At 40.1% G+C, this 18,218-nt stretch overlaps 1 protein-coding gene across 2 annotated transcripts in view; it reads left to right on the top strand.

The window, feature by feature from the left end:
- The window catches only part of sema4c (sema domain, immunoglobulin domain (Ig), transmembrane domain (TM) and short cytoplasmic domain, (semaphorin) 4C), a 113,011-nt gene that overhangs the window by 72,236 nt on the left and 22,557 nt on the right, over window positions 1–18,218 (top strand). For both annotated transcript variants that reach the window (XM_006797471.2, XM_006797472.2), the window contains 6 exons: window positions 5,442–5,596; window positions 11,416–11,478; window positions 14,134–14,232; window positions 14,579–14,675; window positions 15,185–15,304; window positions 16,847–16,998. In XM_006797471.2, the coding sequence (XP_006797534.1) occupies window positions 5,442–5,596; window positions 11,416–11,478; window positions 14,134–14,232; window positions 14,579–14,675; window positions 15,185–15,304; window positions 16,847–16,998 (686 nt within the window). The remainder of the gene's footprint in view (window positions 1–5,441; window positions 5,597–11,415; window positions 11,479–14,133; window positions 14,233–14,578; window positions 14,676–15,184; window positions 15,305–16,846; window positions 16,999–18,218) is intronic.

Below are 18,218 nucleotides of genomic sequence, written 5' to 3' on the forward strand. Positions count from 1 at the left end.
TCAGTGGCCTAAGATGGTCCAAATGCTGCTTTAAAATTGGTTTGTTAGACCTTGGAGGTTTAAAAACCTGGTATATTTGCTATTTTTTGCATTGCTGTTTTGCCTCTACAGCAAAGAAAGACATAAATAACTTAATTCAAGGGTCTGAAGCTCACACTCAAAGTACTTTAACTATGATCAATGGACAATAATCTATTTTGTCTTTTAGAAATCTGTTGCAGGTGTGTGCACCAGTTATTAGAGTGCATTTTTGCCCCGGAGCCCCTCAATGATCAAATCATACTTTTTTGTGCATTACCAAAATGGGTTTTCAAGCAATGGATTTGCTGTTCAGTAAGCAGGGACATGCAATCTAAGTCTTCCATGCAAACCGCATCAATCAATGCAACCAAAGCAATCACAAGGAAGTTCTTGGTGCAGCTCCTTTGGCAGCCAAGTTCACCTAGTGATAGGCGGTTACCCGGAGATCACTGACTGCCCTCTAGGTCACGTGTGAATGGGGCCTTAGCAATTGATTTTACAGCAACTACCAGCAGCTAATTGTAAGCAGTCAGGGAGTAGTTACCAGTAGTTACCAGGCCGTCACTTTCTAGTTCATATAATCTGGTGATGGTAATGGTAGAAACTGATGAGCTGGGGTTCATTGAATTAGCTTGAACCAAAAGAAAAACCCCAGACATATTGTTCCTTACATAAATGCTAGTTAGATAGTTAATAAATCTAGAATAGTTGAGGTGTAATGAGACTATTTTCAATCACTGTGCCAGATTTCACAACTTTCCTGTCTAGGATGTAGCTGCAGGATGACTATATCCCAACAACAACAATGACATGTTAAGCAAAGTGTGCAGTTGTGTGTATGTACTCCTTATTACTGTCACAGCAGCTGTTAAACCATTAATTCAGCTGCTCTCCTGTCTTCAATCATCACTGGGTTTCAGCAGGGATGCATTCACAGGTCAGCACATCTCCTTTTAGAGCAACACGTTTCTTGTGAAACTCACACGAGTTTCGTAAAGCAGAGCCAACCGAGATGTGGAACTCTGCCTCAATATGTTTGAGATGAAGGAGAAGAGATCAAAGTCTGTGCAAAGCAGGACAATGTGTCACCAGTTGGCTGTAACAATGCATTTTTTGGAAATTGTCTTAGATAACAAAGCAATCTTGGGCCGGGGGCGGGGTTAAACGGTTGTTAGGGATGTTCCCTTGTCCTTGTTCTGCTTAACTGTAGTGCCAGCATTACTGTGTTTTTGGTATCAAGTGGTCATAGAGAATAGAAAAAAGGCATTGAACCTTAAAAACAAGGGCATTGTGAGGGTTAAATAGTTTACACTCTCAAGCTTACAAAATGTCTCCTTTTTTTTCTTTTTTAACCTCGCTTTCTCGTCTCGCACACACAAACCCGCTCACACATGGCGTGCTCCTTCAACCAGAACAGCCTTCTCCTTGTATATAAGTCTATTTAGTCCCAAGTAGGCCACAGCATCACATGAGCAGTTAGTTACACCATAAATCACACACCGGTTCCTGATGCTCCCTCCCTGGATTTCAGCTGCTATTTTCAGTTGAAGCGAGAAAAAAAAAAGGGGAAAATGTGAAAATACTGGTGGCATAGAAAACAAAAAAAAGAAATATCCTTATTCAGTATATGAGATCACATTACGTGCGGCGCTGGCTGTCGTCGCCTCGCATTTTGCACACATTCTATCAGCCTGGATAAAGCGAGAGAGGGGAGGAGCAGGAGAACAAGGTGACACTACAAGCAACACGAGTGTGGATAATGAAAACTAAACACCATCCTTTTTCTCTTTCCTCTCGTCTCTGTCTCAGCTTTCCCTTCTGCTCTGCACCACTAGTTTGTCTGTATGCTTGTCGGGGGATTTGAATGGTGTGCGCACGCATGTGTGTGTGTATATGTGGGTGCGTGTATGTAGGCATGTGTGTGTGTGCGTCTGAGAGCAAACAGCAAAACAGTAGCTGTGCCTTTTTAAAATGTTTATGGAAAAAAAGTCGGCTGTAGCTATTTCTCCGCAGATGGGAGCTCGGAGAGAACATTTTGTGATTTTTGTCATAATCTTTCTGTGATTGTTTGTGTCAGCCTGTGAGCAGCAAAAAAAGACAAACAACCCCAAATTGCGAGTAATCCACAGCAAATTAAACAATCCTGGAATAAATCACATCAGTTCAGCTATTTCATGTCAAAGGATGATAGCTTGAGTTGACAAGAGATTTTAATCAAATTACAGCAGTAGTTGCAGGAACAGCTGAGAAAGAAAACCAGCCTTGTGTTGTAGAAGGGATTCTAATGGCCAGCAGGGGGTGACTTGTATAGAAGAGTAGAAGAAAAAGAGTCTGACTTGAGACGTTATTTCCTGATTAGTTATGTTTTCAGTCGCTAGTTTTGTGTCTTCAATACAGATTTAATGCAGAATAAAAGGTGGTAAACCTCTGATGACTTGGACGCACTTAACGGTTAGGATCACGGTGATGACGTAGACCTGAGAGGGTTAATGACAAGTCCAAGCACTCACCTACGTCTTTTATTTTGAAAGAACCACGAGCAAAATGTTCAATGCGAGGCTTCAAGACAGTAGTCCACAATGACGTGGCTCAGTCACTTTTTTCACATACAGTCCATGAACTAAGTATGAAGAACATATAGCACATTAGACCAGCGGTCTCCAACCTTTTTTGCACGACGGACCAGTTTAATGTTAGACAATATTTTCACGGACGGGCCTTTATGGTGTAAAGGTAAATACAACAAAATAAAATGATACGACCAAGACAAAAACTGTGGTATTTTGTAAATATAATAGTAAACACAAATTCACTGTGTGTAACTTTATTAGCAGCGTCCTTGTGAAATGCGCCAAAAACATTGAGCGTAACGTCCCCCTTTCTGCCCCTTAATGCTGTCTGGTCGCTATGGTAACGCGTAAATATTTCTTTCAAAATAAGACACAACTACAACACTGTAAAAGACCCAGGGAAACCGAGCCAACGATAAAAAAACCCGAGCCTCAACTCTCGCGGCCCGGTACCAAACGACTCACGGACCGGTACCGGTCTGTGGCCCGGCGGTTGGGGACTGCTGCATTAGACAGCTGATTATGATTGATTATATAACCATGTAGTGCTACTTTCAGCTGCTCTTTTATTTACAAGGGGCACCACAGCAGGTGCCTCCACATGTTTGACACAACCCCAAAAGCTTTTACGTCTCCTCCCCAGATCAAACCAGGCAAATGCGTAAACCACTACACTATGGAGCCACTTCACAGAGTGTGCTACAAGGACTATAGCTAGAATTCCCATATTATGCGTTCGTACAGTTTCCGCTGACTGACAGGTTGTACTCTATTTCTTTGATTATAGGTGCAGCATTCAATTCACAAAAGCCCTTTGTGTTTAGACCAGAACTGAGTTCAGAACAAGAGCAGAGTCCTGCAAAAGCAACTTAGTAACAGTACTGTTTACCAAACCTCTTGTGTCAGACCATTTATTTGACCTATTTCCAAGGTAACGGTAAAAGCAGAGCACCGTTTGTCAGAAATTTCATTAGGCTTTCTGGAGAGATGAGCTGTGCAAAAGTTAGATGCATATCCGAATCTCTTTCTTTACAGCAATATTTCTTTAGTCTGTTAGATTGCGCTCTCCAAGTCGCCTTTTCACACATGTGGATGGTTGGCGTACACTACCAACACTGCCAGCTCAGCATGGAGTGCACTGTAGCACAAAAGTTGATGTGAAAAGTTTCTAATTGTCCCTCAGCATCATGATGTCGAGATATAGCTCTGTTCAAGCAATGTTATAATAATGTAAGGTTCTGCCATCAAAAATAAATAAGCCACTGCGTCTTCACCTCCTCAAGTTCTAGGAGTGAATGTTCTCTCTAGCAGCTGACAGCAAAACTTTTGTTGTGCTGTGTAAAGTTAGACGTATGGCTCTGGCAAGTATATAAAAAGAAGACTGCTTTGAGGAGTTTGCAGACCTTTTACACATGAAAAAAGCTGTATAAACAAAGCATTATATGGGCTCGTAAAGCCTTGCATTAAAATGTGATCTACGTGTGGGAGTGCAAGATTCCAATCGCGCTTTCATTTGCATTTTCCATTTGAAATAATAATACCAACAGGTCCAACTTTAAATCCTTGTATTGTTGTATACTGCTGCTCTGTATAGCCTGGATTACTCTGCTCCTTTTCAAAGAATGAGGATTTTTTTTCTTCTTCTTCTTTTTGTAATACTGCAATGCTGAGTTTATAAGTGCTTTAACAATCTCTGGCCTAAAAGCTGTGTTAAATTGAGGCTAAACACAATTTAAGTTGTTTTCCAAAACAAGATTAGTCGATTTTCTCAATTTGAAAACTACCTCTCCTAATGGAATTTTTATTGAACAAGTTTATGAATACAAACATCTCGGCTTCTGGCTCATAGCAAACGCACTTTTAAAACTCGCATTAAAGCGGCGGCTGATTGAAGCCGTTGAAGGTTAGTTGCGATTCTGCAGATTGTGCACTCTTTCAGTCTTTATATCAGCCCTAGATCAATCATCTGCATTCATTGACATGCTCCCTCTTTAAAAGCTCTAGACTTTAGAAAACTGTGCTATTAGATTCATAATGTTTGGGTGTAATGGTACACACCCATGCACTCTTCATCAAAACAAGGTCTGGTCTGAGAGAGCATCATTGCCTCTTGTTTATTTGCACAGCTTTTCTAAATAGACGCCGGCCTTATCTCGCTGCTGACATGTAGATCTGGAACTTATCAGCCTTTCCCCGAAGACACGGCTTCTGCTCCAGGTTCTCAAAGTAAATACAGAGCTTGGGAAGCTTTCTGTGCAGTGCTTCATCATGCAGGAATAATTTACAGGAGATCTTCGAGCTAGATATTGTGGGTAGTCTCAGCAAACTCTTCAAGACCTGACGTGTCTGACCTCCTTCCTAACTTCAGCTGTGTTGTTTTAATTAAAATCTTTGTCAGTTAAACTAAATCTTGGAGGGGAAAAACTTTTTTTATGATGCCACAAAAACAGAGTCCAGACGAGTCGACGTGCAGCTCATTCTCAGAGCATTTTAATGAATATAAACCGAAAAGTTTGTATCAATTTTTTGTTTAGTGACACCAAAAAACCTCTCATGGCACAGGCAGCACTCTGTTGGGTAGCATTTAATGGCTGTGTGCTGGCACAACACGAAATCTTAGCAAAAGGATGTGGGAGAGATGAATCGTGGTGGATGACGCTAATCTATAGGCGTTGGAGTGGGTGAGGCTTGGAGGTGCGAATGAGCTGAGACGTCAACAAATTTCACGAAGGAGAGCGTGAAATGTTCCCCTCAGGTGTTATTCATCTGTCAACAGATCAGCCAAAAGAAATGCAGCTATGCGTTATCATGTGATGTAATGCACCGATGTCTCTGTGTCCCCTCATCCAGATGTGTTGGACAGCATGGCCAGGTTTAGCGTGCCGGGAGTGTTCAACTACAGCATGCTGACTCTGTCTGACCACGAGAGGGTCTTGTACGTCGGAGCACGGGAGGCTTTGTTCGCCTTGGACCCCAATGACATTAGCAAACAGCTAAGGCCACAGGTAAAGCGCACATAAGCACATGAACGCACTTTAAAAGCTTTTTTTCGGACAGTGAAATAGATATAAATACATTACAGTTCAATAAGGACAAGGAAGGATTTCAAGAAAAATAATTACCACCCAACTGCCACTGCAAACACCCACGCATTCTCAAACTCTTTTGTAGAAATGCAACAAATTAAATGATAACACATAAGATTTAATATCACACTGCTTCATGATGGACAGTTCAGGAACAAAAAGCATCCTCCGCACGACTTGGTACAGAGTGCCGCAGAGATAAACACACATTTCAAATACTTAATTTAAACAGACCAAATTCAATTATGATATCATGTGTGATAGAATTATTACAGAAAGTCTTTAAAAATTATGAAGGTTCAGCTTGGATGAACAGGGAAGAAAACATTAAACATAATCTCTGCCTGTGCTACACTTTTTTGAAGTCTGTTAACTAACAGAATGACCTTATTCTATTCTTTTTTCCTTTTGGACTCAAGGACATTTGAGAGCACATACTCTGGCAGGCAATCAAAGGACGTTATAGTACAATAACAAAGTCGACTGAGTAATACTAGTTGTTGGGTCTTTTGTCAGTCTGGCCTGTATTTTTTCTTAACACTGCAGGCCACATTGAAGCTTAGATTGTAAAAATTACCAAGCAAATGAATACATTCTCAAAATGTAATAATCCTTGAAGGGCCAAGAATATAATAAAATATATTAAGAGCTGTGTGCTTCCAGTGTGTCAACATTTCAATAAAGAAACTGCGTTGCCTTAGTATTGACCCACGTATTTTTTAAGCTTTTTTTTTTTTTTGAAGGAGCAGGAAAAAGCACATCATTATATTAGCATCTTTCAGCGCTATGTAGAGCCAAAGACCGAATTTATACTAAAACATAAGCATACAAGATAAGTACAAGGAGATTTTAAAAAGCATGATCCTAATTCAAACAGGAACTTGAACATAATGCTGTACAGATAAAAGTATGATAGATTATAAAGTTGTAAGATTCTTGCTAGCTTTGCTAATGCTAGCTTATCAGGTAGCATAGCTATCCTTACCAAAGTTTATTGATGCTACAGCATTGCACTTCACATTGGACAGAGTAGGTGGTTAACAAAAAGTGTATTAATGGTAACTTTGTCATAAAAAATGGTTTTATGACAAAGTTAGCTTTAATGTTGGCTGAAAGTCTGGTGATATGTGTGTTTAGCTAGCAGTTATTTTAGTTAAGCTAGCTAGCTAGAAAAAAAGAAGAATTTTAGCTCTATAGATCCCTCAGTTGAGTTAAGCCTTAAAAAATACAATAAAATATCTTCAGACTGGTACAGTCATAAATAAGAGCCATCTTGGCACATTTTAAAAATGGTGTTTATAAAATTAAAGCTCTAAATATTTTGTAATCATGATTTACAGTTGTTTTGCAAGGTTATTCAACTAGTCTTATTTTGAAATTTGCACACAGCAATGCTGTAAGTAAGCTGCCAGATATTAAGATGATAATGTGTGCAGCTATTGCCTCCAATATTTCACTTCTATCAGCACAAACATATCCACTGTGCATTTGTGGGAGTAGACAGGCACTCACACACATCCTTGCCCAGGCTTTGGTCCTGTTCCTCAGAGTTCATGATGCACTCATTCAGTCTTGTTTTTTTTACCATCCTCGTTTTAATTTGTGGATCTTGTTTTTCTGCAAAGCACTCTGGGGTAAACCTGTTTCTTTAAAGCGCTCTATAAATACCCTTGACTTGACCTGACACGCAAACACTTGCACACAGAGAGATGCTAAACCCTCAAAGGCTCAATCTGGGTTTGCTTTGTTCCCTCAATAATTGGTCCATATTGCGATCAATACAATTACAGCAATGCAATGAAGGTGTAGTGAGCAGCCTGCAGCGGTTTGGGGGATTGCTATCTGATTTACTGCTGTAATGAGCAATTATTGGATGCGCACACATACCCGCAGACTGACAGACCCTGGCTCAGCCGCAGGCTGTTTGAGTGAGGGTTATGAGTCTTACAGTAATGATAAGATCACCTGTTGTCATCCCCCAGTGTGCAATGTAGACGGAAGAAGCCAAGTCAGAAAAATAACTGAACAGGGACGAGGGAATAGTCCAGCCCCTCTGTCACCATCTGCCCATCACTCTCTCACCCCCTCCTTTCTTTGCTTTAACTGCTTCTCTTTATTTCTTTGCTGCTGTCTGTCTTTCTTCCCTGGATATTTTCTAGGGATGTTTTTCTCAGCATTTAGACTTTCTCAAGACAAGCAGCTCCCATCTGTATTTGAAGTGCTTTCTTCTGCATTATTTAGTTATTTTCTTTTCCTGTGATGACTGTGGATTATTTCATTGAATAATTTTCTTTCATGAATTTCAGTCAGTTCCATTTATGGACCAGTTCACCTTGTTCTGGCAATTTAGAGCCCACTTCCACACAGTAAACTTATTACACTGCTCTTAATTTGTGAATACCTGATCCCATTGGTACGTTACGTAATGTGACATTTGAAGATCCACACGCCTTTGCTCAAAATAGTTTAACCAATATTTTTCTGTTACTTGCGAACCACTTCTGTTTTCGTGGGTTTGCTAATGGCCAAAGCACCGGTAGCGTTATTTGTGCTGACGTAATGGCCGATAACTACCAGAGCATTTCAAAATGCTGAAACTAAGTGGCCCTGTAATAGTGCTATTTCCAAAAATAAATGGGTTTTTTTTTGTCGTATTATAACCACACTGTAAAAAAAAAACTCAAGGATCTTTCTAAAGAAACATTTTTTTTAAGTTGATAAACTTGTCTAAGGCTCTGCTCATTTAGCGTGTGTTTTGGACTGTAAAACTGAGCAGGTACTCTGTCATTAAATAGTCTATGATAAACTGCCAGGATTTTGACTGAATTGGCACAATTTCAAAGGCTATGTGAAAGGAAACCTCGTTGTTCAATTGAATAGAAAGCAGTCTTTATTTTTGAATTATGTCTTGAGATCATTATGAAGTGCTTCCACATGTCATTTAGCCAGTCTTTTGCACCCATGTGATACAGTCAGAATGGACAAACCTAAGCAGTGCATCCAATATTCAATGAGACCACACCTCTCAGACCACATTCAGGGCATGTGGCCAAATTCTTTCTGCACTGTGTACATCAGCGATCCCCAACGTTTTTTTGCACCACGGACCGGTTTATGTCTGGCCTTAAAGGTGTCGTGGATAAATACAACAAAATAAAACCAGTACTGGTACAGAAAAATAGAATATTCATTCATAACACACGGGGAAAGACCCAGGGAGACTGAGATAACAATAAAAATGATGACGCTAAAAACCGATAAAAATCCTGTAAACTATAAATTTGACACCCGAGCCTCAACTTTCACGCCCCGGTACGGTTGGGGAACGCTGGTCTACATGAATGTGTCCTGGCCAAACTGAAGGTTGGTCCTACACAACTCAAACTGTTGACATTGAAAAAAAGCAGGGGCCACAGGATAGGAACAAAAGCTGTTTTGTTTTCTGCAGAAATAATGGCTGTAACACAGCATTAACATCTAGATGACTTTACTGATAACAGATCATTAAAAGCACCCAAATCAACTGCCAGATTTTTTTTATTATTTTCAATTATGAAACATCACATCCTTCCACCGCTCAGTTCACAGCTGGTCATGTTTTTGCTGGACATCACCGATTTACATGTTTTTGTTATAGTCAGTAAGGCTGTTATAGTTAATGACAGTTATTAACTGACCTTAAATCCAAATATCGCCGTTTGTATGCAGCTATTCAACCAAATCTTTAGTTGTCCATTTTTTTAAATGACTCTCTTGAAGCTATATCATAGTTTTAAATAAACCAATTCATATTTTAGGATATTATTAGACATTCATTTTGCATAAGGCTGCCGGCCAGCTGTGCAAGGCAAAATAAAACGCTTTGAAGGGAATGATTGTGTAGCCCCCGTGCATAGTCACCGACACAGGTTGTAGGACTTATAATAGCACGTCGGTGTGGGCCCGCATCTTAAATGGAGGTAACAGGTCAGTTCCAGTAATGTGCTATGCAGTTGCGGGGGAGGACAGGTTTGGAAAATTTGACCCATGCAGGACACGAGTATTTGGTCTTTGCAGACTGAAATGATGTAAGTTCTACATTTATTTGCATATAGAGTGGGGAAATGAAATCCAATCAAAAGTGGCCACTCAAGACACATGTGGAGATGCATTCTAATGCCAGGTGTGAACTGGTGTGCTTGGAGCTGTCTGCTTTGATCAGATCTCCCAAGATGCATGTTAATGCCAATTCTGGACAGGGTTTTAAAAGCTGCTGCACATCATTAAGGCAGTGCATTAACGTGATTTAGATAGGGTTTGTCTTTATAAGCCATTAAGTATTGGTGCTGAGGGTAGCTACCATCTGAATTTATAGTTATTCTAATATTTAATGTGTGGGGAATTGCAAAAAAATCCTGGGTTGACTGGTGACTAATGAGGACTGGATAGGAAGCAACACTAAGCTGCTGGAGGTGGTTCATTTTAGTTGGTCTTTCTTTATTTAAGCTGCAGATCCTACAGGTGATATTTCATAGTCACTGATCTTGATGATTATTCATTTATTAAACCTTGACCACTGGAGCTCTATCATGTGCCTAGTGAACACAGAATATTCAATAAGGGCTACTAACACCAAAGTACATTTGTGAAACCAATAAAGAAACACACTTTTTTTACAATTAAAAGCCACTATTTTTAAACAGCAGTCTATCTATACGTGTGTTATATGGCAAAAACCCAGTTTGACTGCTGTTGGTTCAAATCCAGTCGAGTAAATCAGTTTAATTTTGAATATGCTGCTGCTCTCTGCCTGTAATGACTGGTATAATTATTTTTAATGGTGTGGAAACCTCTTAGTAGACAGAGTTCATACTCTGGATTTGTGTCCACAAAGCAAAGTTCAGCCACGTGTTACAGTTTCAAAAAAGGAGCTACTGTAAATAATTACCGACATTTATTTGTTAAACAGGAAGTATGGACGTATAAAGTGTGAAAGAATGTGCATGTTTCCTTTTTTTATTTGCTTTCCCCCTACATTTTTACCAAAAAAAATTTACCTTTTGGAGGATAAAAGCCCACAGCTACACAGGTACTTTGTACAAGTGCATTAAATTTGAACCGTTTTCCGTCTGTCTTTGATCCTTTAAACAATGCTACAATCATCAGAGAATTGTTCTACAGTAAGGACCTCACGGCTTCCTACCTAACACAAATCGCGTGTTTGATCGGGCAGAAACACGACTGCCAGGGAAAGAACCCCGTGGCTTTTGTCTGCACCGCCTGGGCAGCTCAGTTGGTGGATTGTTTTCATTAACTTTACTGTATCTTTAGCTCAGAACTAGTGTAATACATCTTTCTGAACTAGGCCTTTCTTAGCATCCAAGTGCATCTACTCTCATTAATTCTTGGTAGAGATCATCTTTGAGATCTTTACATTTTGAACTATACTGTATTTGTCAAATATACTGCTTTTGTGAGATGGTGGTTGTTGCTATAGTTACTGCAGCTAGTGGTTAAGGATACAGAGCCCAGTGGCTGAGTTAGACAAAATGGCAAAAAAAAGGAAAGGACTGTTTTTTGCGGTACTGTGTCTCGGTGTGCACCTTATTAGAGACAAATGAGGCAATTTCTTTCCCTATTTACAACATGCAGTATGTACACAGTATATTACATACAGATAGACAGCACACTTACAGCTATATTACTTGTGGGCAAAAAGGCAAATAACATCATTCCATCTGTTTCTTTCCTTTCTCCAGATTGACTGGCCAGCTCCGCAGGACAACAAGAGGGAATGTGTTGCCAAGGGCAAAAACAACCAGGTAATGTAGAACTCAGTTGACATGGCTGTTGGGGTTACCTGCCTTGCTCAAGGGCAGCGCAGCAGTAGTTTCTAAGACAATCATTTCTAAGAGCATGAAAACATTACTCACTCCTCTACTCACTCAATTACAGTTTATCAAACCGGTCTGGGATTTCAGACTGGAAAGCTTCCAGTCATTACATTAGCACACAGAGAAAGTGCATCTTCCAGACAGGGTCAGCAACTTTTAAGGTGGTTCAGTGTGTGTGTTTTACGTTAAGCAATAAAAGAGATACTGAAGTCTTTCTCCAACAATGATGGAATATTATGAAAAATTGGTTGCACTGCAAGGCAACCTGCTTTTATATAACCCACAATTATGTTATAACAAACACAAGTAAATAAAACACATTTTGTTTTTTGTCAAAGGTTGAATAAAAAGATTAACAGTAATCCTGTATCTGTGTGGGAAAGTTACAGTACATGTAAACAGCAGCTGTTTAGCTTTGCCTAACACTAACAGAGGAAGTGGAGGGAAACAGCTGACATGATGCTATCTACTATTGTGTAACTGTGATTTTACATGGGTTATTTCTTATGTTACTAAACAACCCAGTATATAACATGTCTGTGGTTTATTCCATATGAATTAAGTAGGCAACAAACAGCTAGCGTGTTGGCTAGCTAGCTGTGGAGGAGCTAACAGGTTGTTTCCAGGCTATAAATACGACAAGCTAAGCTCACCTCTGGCTGGCCATACCTTTATAATGATGAAGACAGACAGACTGCAAACCACTGTAAAGCAATTTTTGTTGTTCTTGTTGTTGTTTTCAAGAGGGTGGAGTGCTAGCAAGGTAAATTCATCAACTCTATAATTGGACTGCGCAGATCCCAGCTAGTGCCTAATAGCCTAGCACACAAAAAAGCCACCTTTGTCAGCATCCACCTGTCTGTAAAACTGTCCAGACACCTTAAAATATAAACATTTAAGGCTTTTATACAACTTAAAAAGGTGTATTAAAAAACAATACTATGTACAGTTGTTATGCAGAGGGAATTACTTAAAAAGAGCATCAATTTTTGTACCAAACTGACAGATTGTAAGTATTTTTCCATTTGTTATAAAACTGGGCAACCTTGGAGCTATGGAGAAACTTTCAAGTAGCCACTAAAGGAACTGCAGTTTTTTATTACTTCTTTTTTATTTGCTTCTTAAGTCCCCAAGGTTTTCCATGATAGCGTTGTCTTCTTACCTATTTCTTAACAAAAAGCTATTTTTAATACATGTATTTTTACTTGATATGACATATAAAAGATGTAGCGCAGTAATCCCAAACAAACCTCAATAGGTCTTTTGGTTTTTAAAATTTTGTTACAATTATATTCAGCACTGTAATAATATTAAAATTCAGCATCCTCCAGTTCTCACCGCCAGTTATGGTACATTTGTAAACTGTGTAAATTGGTCCCTGCTAGCTCTGCACTTTAGTCTCAGCAAAAACCTCTCACTGCTTAGGAAGCACGATCTGCAAGAAGTCATGTTAAATATTTTATAGAAGCACACAGCGCTTTTTGAAATAAAGCTAAAGCTTCTCTTGATCAGTCATAACTTTTGATGGGGTTTAAAGGAGTAAGGGCGTAATAGTTCACTGGAGTGCAATAGCAGCAGCAGTAGCACTTCTTTAACTAAAACGGCCTCCAACTGAAGTAAAAAAAAAAAAAGAAGATATTTTTATATGCTTAGAAATTAGTGCAACTGGAGATTTAAAAAGACTCAAGCGATTTTAAATATTCATTAGAACCTAATGCATACTCAAACTTTACCTTCTGAAGATCGAAAACTCCTCTTTCTATAGTATGCTGGGCAGTGATGGGGAGAGTTGTAAACATTCATTTTGTTCTTCATCTTTTATTCTGCTGATCTACTATCTACTATAAAAATATCTCACAGTGCTTTCATGTGTTAATTTACTTACTACATAGGAATCACCATATGGCATTTAAAAATGCCCGTTGTTACATTTAATTGGTTTTCTTTTTATGTAGCATTGTAGTTTGATGGAGGACTATCTGCCAGACACATCTCATGCTACATCAGCGACCGCATTGAGCTGAAAACCTAAATTTAAAAACATCCCATTGCTCATATTACTGCCTCGAGACAGAGATATTGTTTTGAAGCTCGTTGGAGGGCAAGATAAACTTGGTGTACTGATTTATTTACTACAGTAGAATGACTCATGTCTGAGCGTCTGTTTCCATTTCCATTCAAAGAGCTTTATTCTTCGTCACAGTGCAGACAATAACGGGCACTTCCCATGAATGATTCTGATATTTAGACACATATCTTTCTCATTTACTTTAATGATTCTGTTGTTTCACCACCTTGAGTGTATCCTAAATTGGGCACTGGACTGTCACGTTTATATTGACTGATATCAAAGTAAATCATCAAAGTAAATGTAGGCCGATTTCGCACCTTCTTAATACATGAATCTTATCTGGAAGCATTTTCAAGGTTGGTGAGGATCCAGAAGAATTTGGAGTAAAGCTAAATTTCAGAGGCTGTGTTAAGTATTCTGAAAGTCTTTGTGGTGGAATAGGTTTCTCCCCTTAGCCGAGGATAAAACTGCTCTGATTGCCTTTCAAATAACTCCTCGTCACTCTCTCACAGACCGAGTGTTTCAACTACATCCGTTTCCTCCAGAGCTACAACCACACGCTCCTCTACACCTGCGGCACCTACGCCTTCCAGCCCAAATGCACTTACGTGGTAAGTACACGTGTAGCTCCCTAGATAGCAAGTCACAGCGAGCCTGTGCTGACAGGTGTCTACTTGAGATTTCTGCCACCTGACCTGAGGCAAAGACCACTGTGTGACAAAATAAAAATAAATGGAATGGAAAATAAGCATCTCAGGCAAAGTTTAGCCCAACGTGTGAAGGCCCGTGCGCGTATACGTGCACGCATATCGTGTGACACTGATGCAACAAGACAACATGGCGAGCTGTGAAGATCTGGTCCTTGCAACGGACAGACAGACCTTGCAGCTGTGCAATGTAGGTCAATACGTACTGATGATCCTCATTATGTGTGTGTGAATCTTTGCACGTTTGCAGAATGCAGATTCTTTTACCCTCAACGCTGCAGCCCTGGAAGATGGGAAGGGAAAATGCCCGTATGATCCCGCCAAGGGGCACACTGGCCTCATAGTGGGTAAGTATAGCCATGTATATATTCATGTGTGAGTAATAGTAGTAAAAGTTTTTGGATCTTTCTGAACGGATTTAGGATTGTTAAGGAATCACTTTATCCCAAAAAGCAAGACAAATCCCTAGGTGGAAATTCATTGACTTCTATTATCAACAAAAACACACAGTCAGCTTCTGTTGTTCCATCTCAGCAGTTTGTATACTGAAGGGAACAGCCCCGCAGTTTTTACAGCTCTAAAAGAAGCATTAAATGTCCATCAAATCTCAACAAACTGCTCATGCAGAATTTCCCATCTGTTTTCTCGCCATACTGTTGCTCTGAGAGTCCAAAAGTCCAGTTTAACTTGCACGCTGCATTCCCTTCACTGCGGACAGCTTCAGTGAACCTACAGGCGCCCATTCACCGTCCTGCATTTGTGTTTCCCAGCTGTACCACTGACCCTCTCCCATTGTAAGCCGGTACAATAGTCACTAAAAAAGAATGAAACTAAAGCTTGCATTTTGTTGGTACAGATAAGGAGCTGTACTCGGCAACACTCAACAAATTCCTGGGTACAGAGCCAGTCATTCTGAGAAACCTGGGCCAACAGCATTACAGCATGAAGAGCGAATACTTGCCTACTTGGCTCAATGGTAAGAGATTCTTTTTTTAATGAACACATAAGGCTAAGAGGAAAGTAATTATGAGCTCACAACTGAAGAGGAAAGACAGGCAAAAGTTTCCATCTTTTGTCCTGGGAGATTCTCACATGGATCCGGCTGCTGAACGATGCTTCAGATATTTAGCAAATTCTAAATAAATTCTAATATACCAGAAAATATTAAATTTTCTGTTAAAAGTCAAACCATAATCTGCAAATTAAGGCTGTAAATAAAAATGTGGAACAAATGAGGCCAAATATAAAACACAATAAAGATGAACTACACAACAGGTTTCTGCACACTGTTAGTCTGTTGGTCTTGTAGGTAGATATTTATATATGTGTAAGAAACCCACTTATCATCCTGTGTGAATCAATCCCAGCTGCTGTGTTCAGAAGAAAGATGAAGAAAAATGTCAAGTCGTGCATACTTTTGTTTGAATTAAACTATAATATTCAGTCTTTTTCCCCCCAAGTTACAACATTACTGACGAATTAAACTTGTATTCCATTTTTTAAAAATCACAATAGAGGGAGATAACATTTACTTCCTTTTAACAGAGTTTCATAAATAAAAAAAAAAAGAGCAGGAAACATGCAAAAGAACAAGAGAAAGAGATCTGAGTTGCAGGAAATGAAGACCGCGCCTGGGCTGCAGCGAAGGACGTTATCTCTTGAGGGGGGAGCTGAGTGAGGGGAGAGGAGCCAGGCACTTGGACAGAATTGAAGAAGAGAGGATGAAATCACAGCAGGAAAAAATATGTGATGGAAGGACAGATATGAGGATTGCTGATGAAAAGATTGAGCGACTGATGAGGGGAACGGAGGAGGGAGAGAGGGAAGAGGAACATACAGCTGAGGCAGGGCTTTGGACTGATATGTCCATTCATTATTCATGCTAATACAGAGCTTTTATTAAAAAGCAGACCTGCAAGGAAGCAAGCCTCATCTTAATTTAAGCAATTCTGACCAGCCTAAAAGCATTTAATTGGCCTGGGTTTCAGCTGAGAGTTGTAGTGTACTGTGATGATTTAGAAGGCGGCTTCAGAGGCTTTAATACTGAAAACATCAGTCCATCTGGGGAACCACGGTGTCCTTGCAATTTAAAAAAAATACACGTTTGCATAAAAATTGTAGAATTTAAAGCCTCCAGCAGCTCGAGTCCAAAACTGTCTGTATCTGCCGTTGCACATTCAGAACCTAATGAGGAGTACAATCTGAGAAACAGAACGGTGTCTAGAGGAAGTAAAAACGCACGCATGCATGCACGCAAACACACACACACACACAGCCGCGCACAGAAAATGGACCATTAACAAAAAGGTAGAGACACAGAGAGTAAAAATGGCTGAGAAGAAGAAGAGCGATGACAGAAAATAGACAAAGAGGTGAGAAAGGGTGTCAGGGAATGAAATAGAGGTGTCAAGCTTTTGTGCTTACACCTGTTTTTGTTGTGATTCAGTCCTGCAGGGCGAGGCTGTCTCCGTGTTTCCATGTAAATATCTGATTCTGATTGTGTGCGTTGCATGTGCAGAGCCTGACTTTGTGGGCTCAGCCCTGGTGAGGGAGAGCAGCGGCAGTAAAGAGGGCGACGACGACAAGATCTACTTCTTCTTTACCGAGCGAGCCATGGAGCTGGATTGCGACACCAAGCCCAACGTGGCCAGGGTGGCTCGCGTCTGCAAGGTAACGCCCGACGCAGCGGATAATCCAAACTGATCCCAGAACCGATTCAATTAAGAGTCTCCTAGCAGCGCCTTAACCTGGTACCTGTGGGCGTTTATTAATTGGGAAAAACACAAACTCATTCAAACAGTAATCAATCTGTAAGTGCACAGGGACGGATTTGACTGCAGAATTGTAGTTTCATGCACACTTGACTGGAAATCAGCTGTTTTCCATTTTCTCCAGCTGTTTTGGCAGCTGTTTCTGAGCACTTAATAATGTGAGGCAGCACTTGCTAACAGTTACAGGCTTCAGCTGGAGGCGCCCATATAAGGAAGCAACCAACAGAATTGATTGAAATGATAAACAGCATATAGAGTAAATACATCGACTATGCAGAGTTTTCATTATAGGTACAAATTGGAAAGTAAGTCTCTCCTGGTTGTTCACTCAGATGCATTAGCAACTCGCCACTCCTCCTAGCAAAGCAGTGATGAAAGATTTATACCTCCACAATACCCTTAACCCAACCTAGTCTAATAAAGAGTAGTGGTCAAATCTCATCAATGACTCCACAGCAGCTCATGTTGTCATTGGTGCAGCATTTAAACTGATAATTAATTATGATTCAATTTATGTAATAAAACCTGTTCACATTGATTTTGTCATTAGTTCCCTTTACCAAGGACTATACTCACAAACTACAATGAGCCTGAAGGTAACAGCGCATGGATCAGTGTTAGATATATTGCTAACATTAGCTAATTAGCGCTTGTCTTTGCTTTGATAATGAAGAATTTCTTGTCACAGTGTCACAGAATTAGTGACTCAAATAGACCACTTTCTCGGGTATATATGTGCAACTGCTCATTAATGACAATTATCTAGTCAGCTAGTCACATTGGAGCAATTCAGCGCATTCAGGCATGTTGGCACGGCTGAGACGACCTGCTGAAGTTCAATTTGAGCATCAGAATGGAGAAGAAGGATGATTTAGGTAACTCTAAGCATGGCGTGGTTGCTGCAGCGAGACCGGGTGGTCCGAGCATGTCAATCCCTTTACGACCACAGTGTCTCAAAATTCAAATGGCCTCCAACAGAGCACCTTTGGGATGTGGTGGAGATTCTCATCATGGATGTGCAGCCGAAAACTTTGCAGCAACTGTGTGATGCTGTCGTGTCAACAAAGAATGTTTCCAGTCTCTTGTCGTTGAAGAGTTAGTGCAGGTCTGAGTGCAGAA

The sequence above is a fragment of the Neolamprologus brichardi genome, chromosome 12 (genome assembly GCF_056152115.1).
Source record: "Neolamprologus brichardi isolate AB-2024 chromosome 12, ASM5615211v1, whole genome shotgun sequence".
NCBI lineage: Eukaryota > Metazoa > Chordata > Actinopteri > Cichliformes > Cichlidae > Neolamprologus > Neolamprologus brichardi.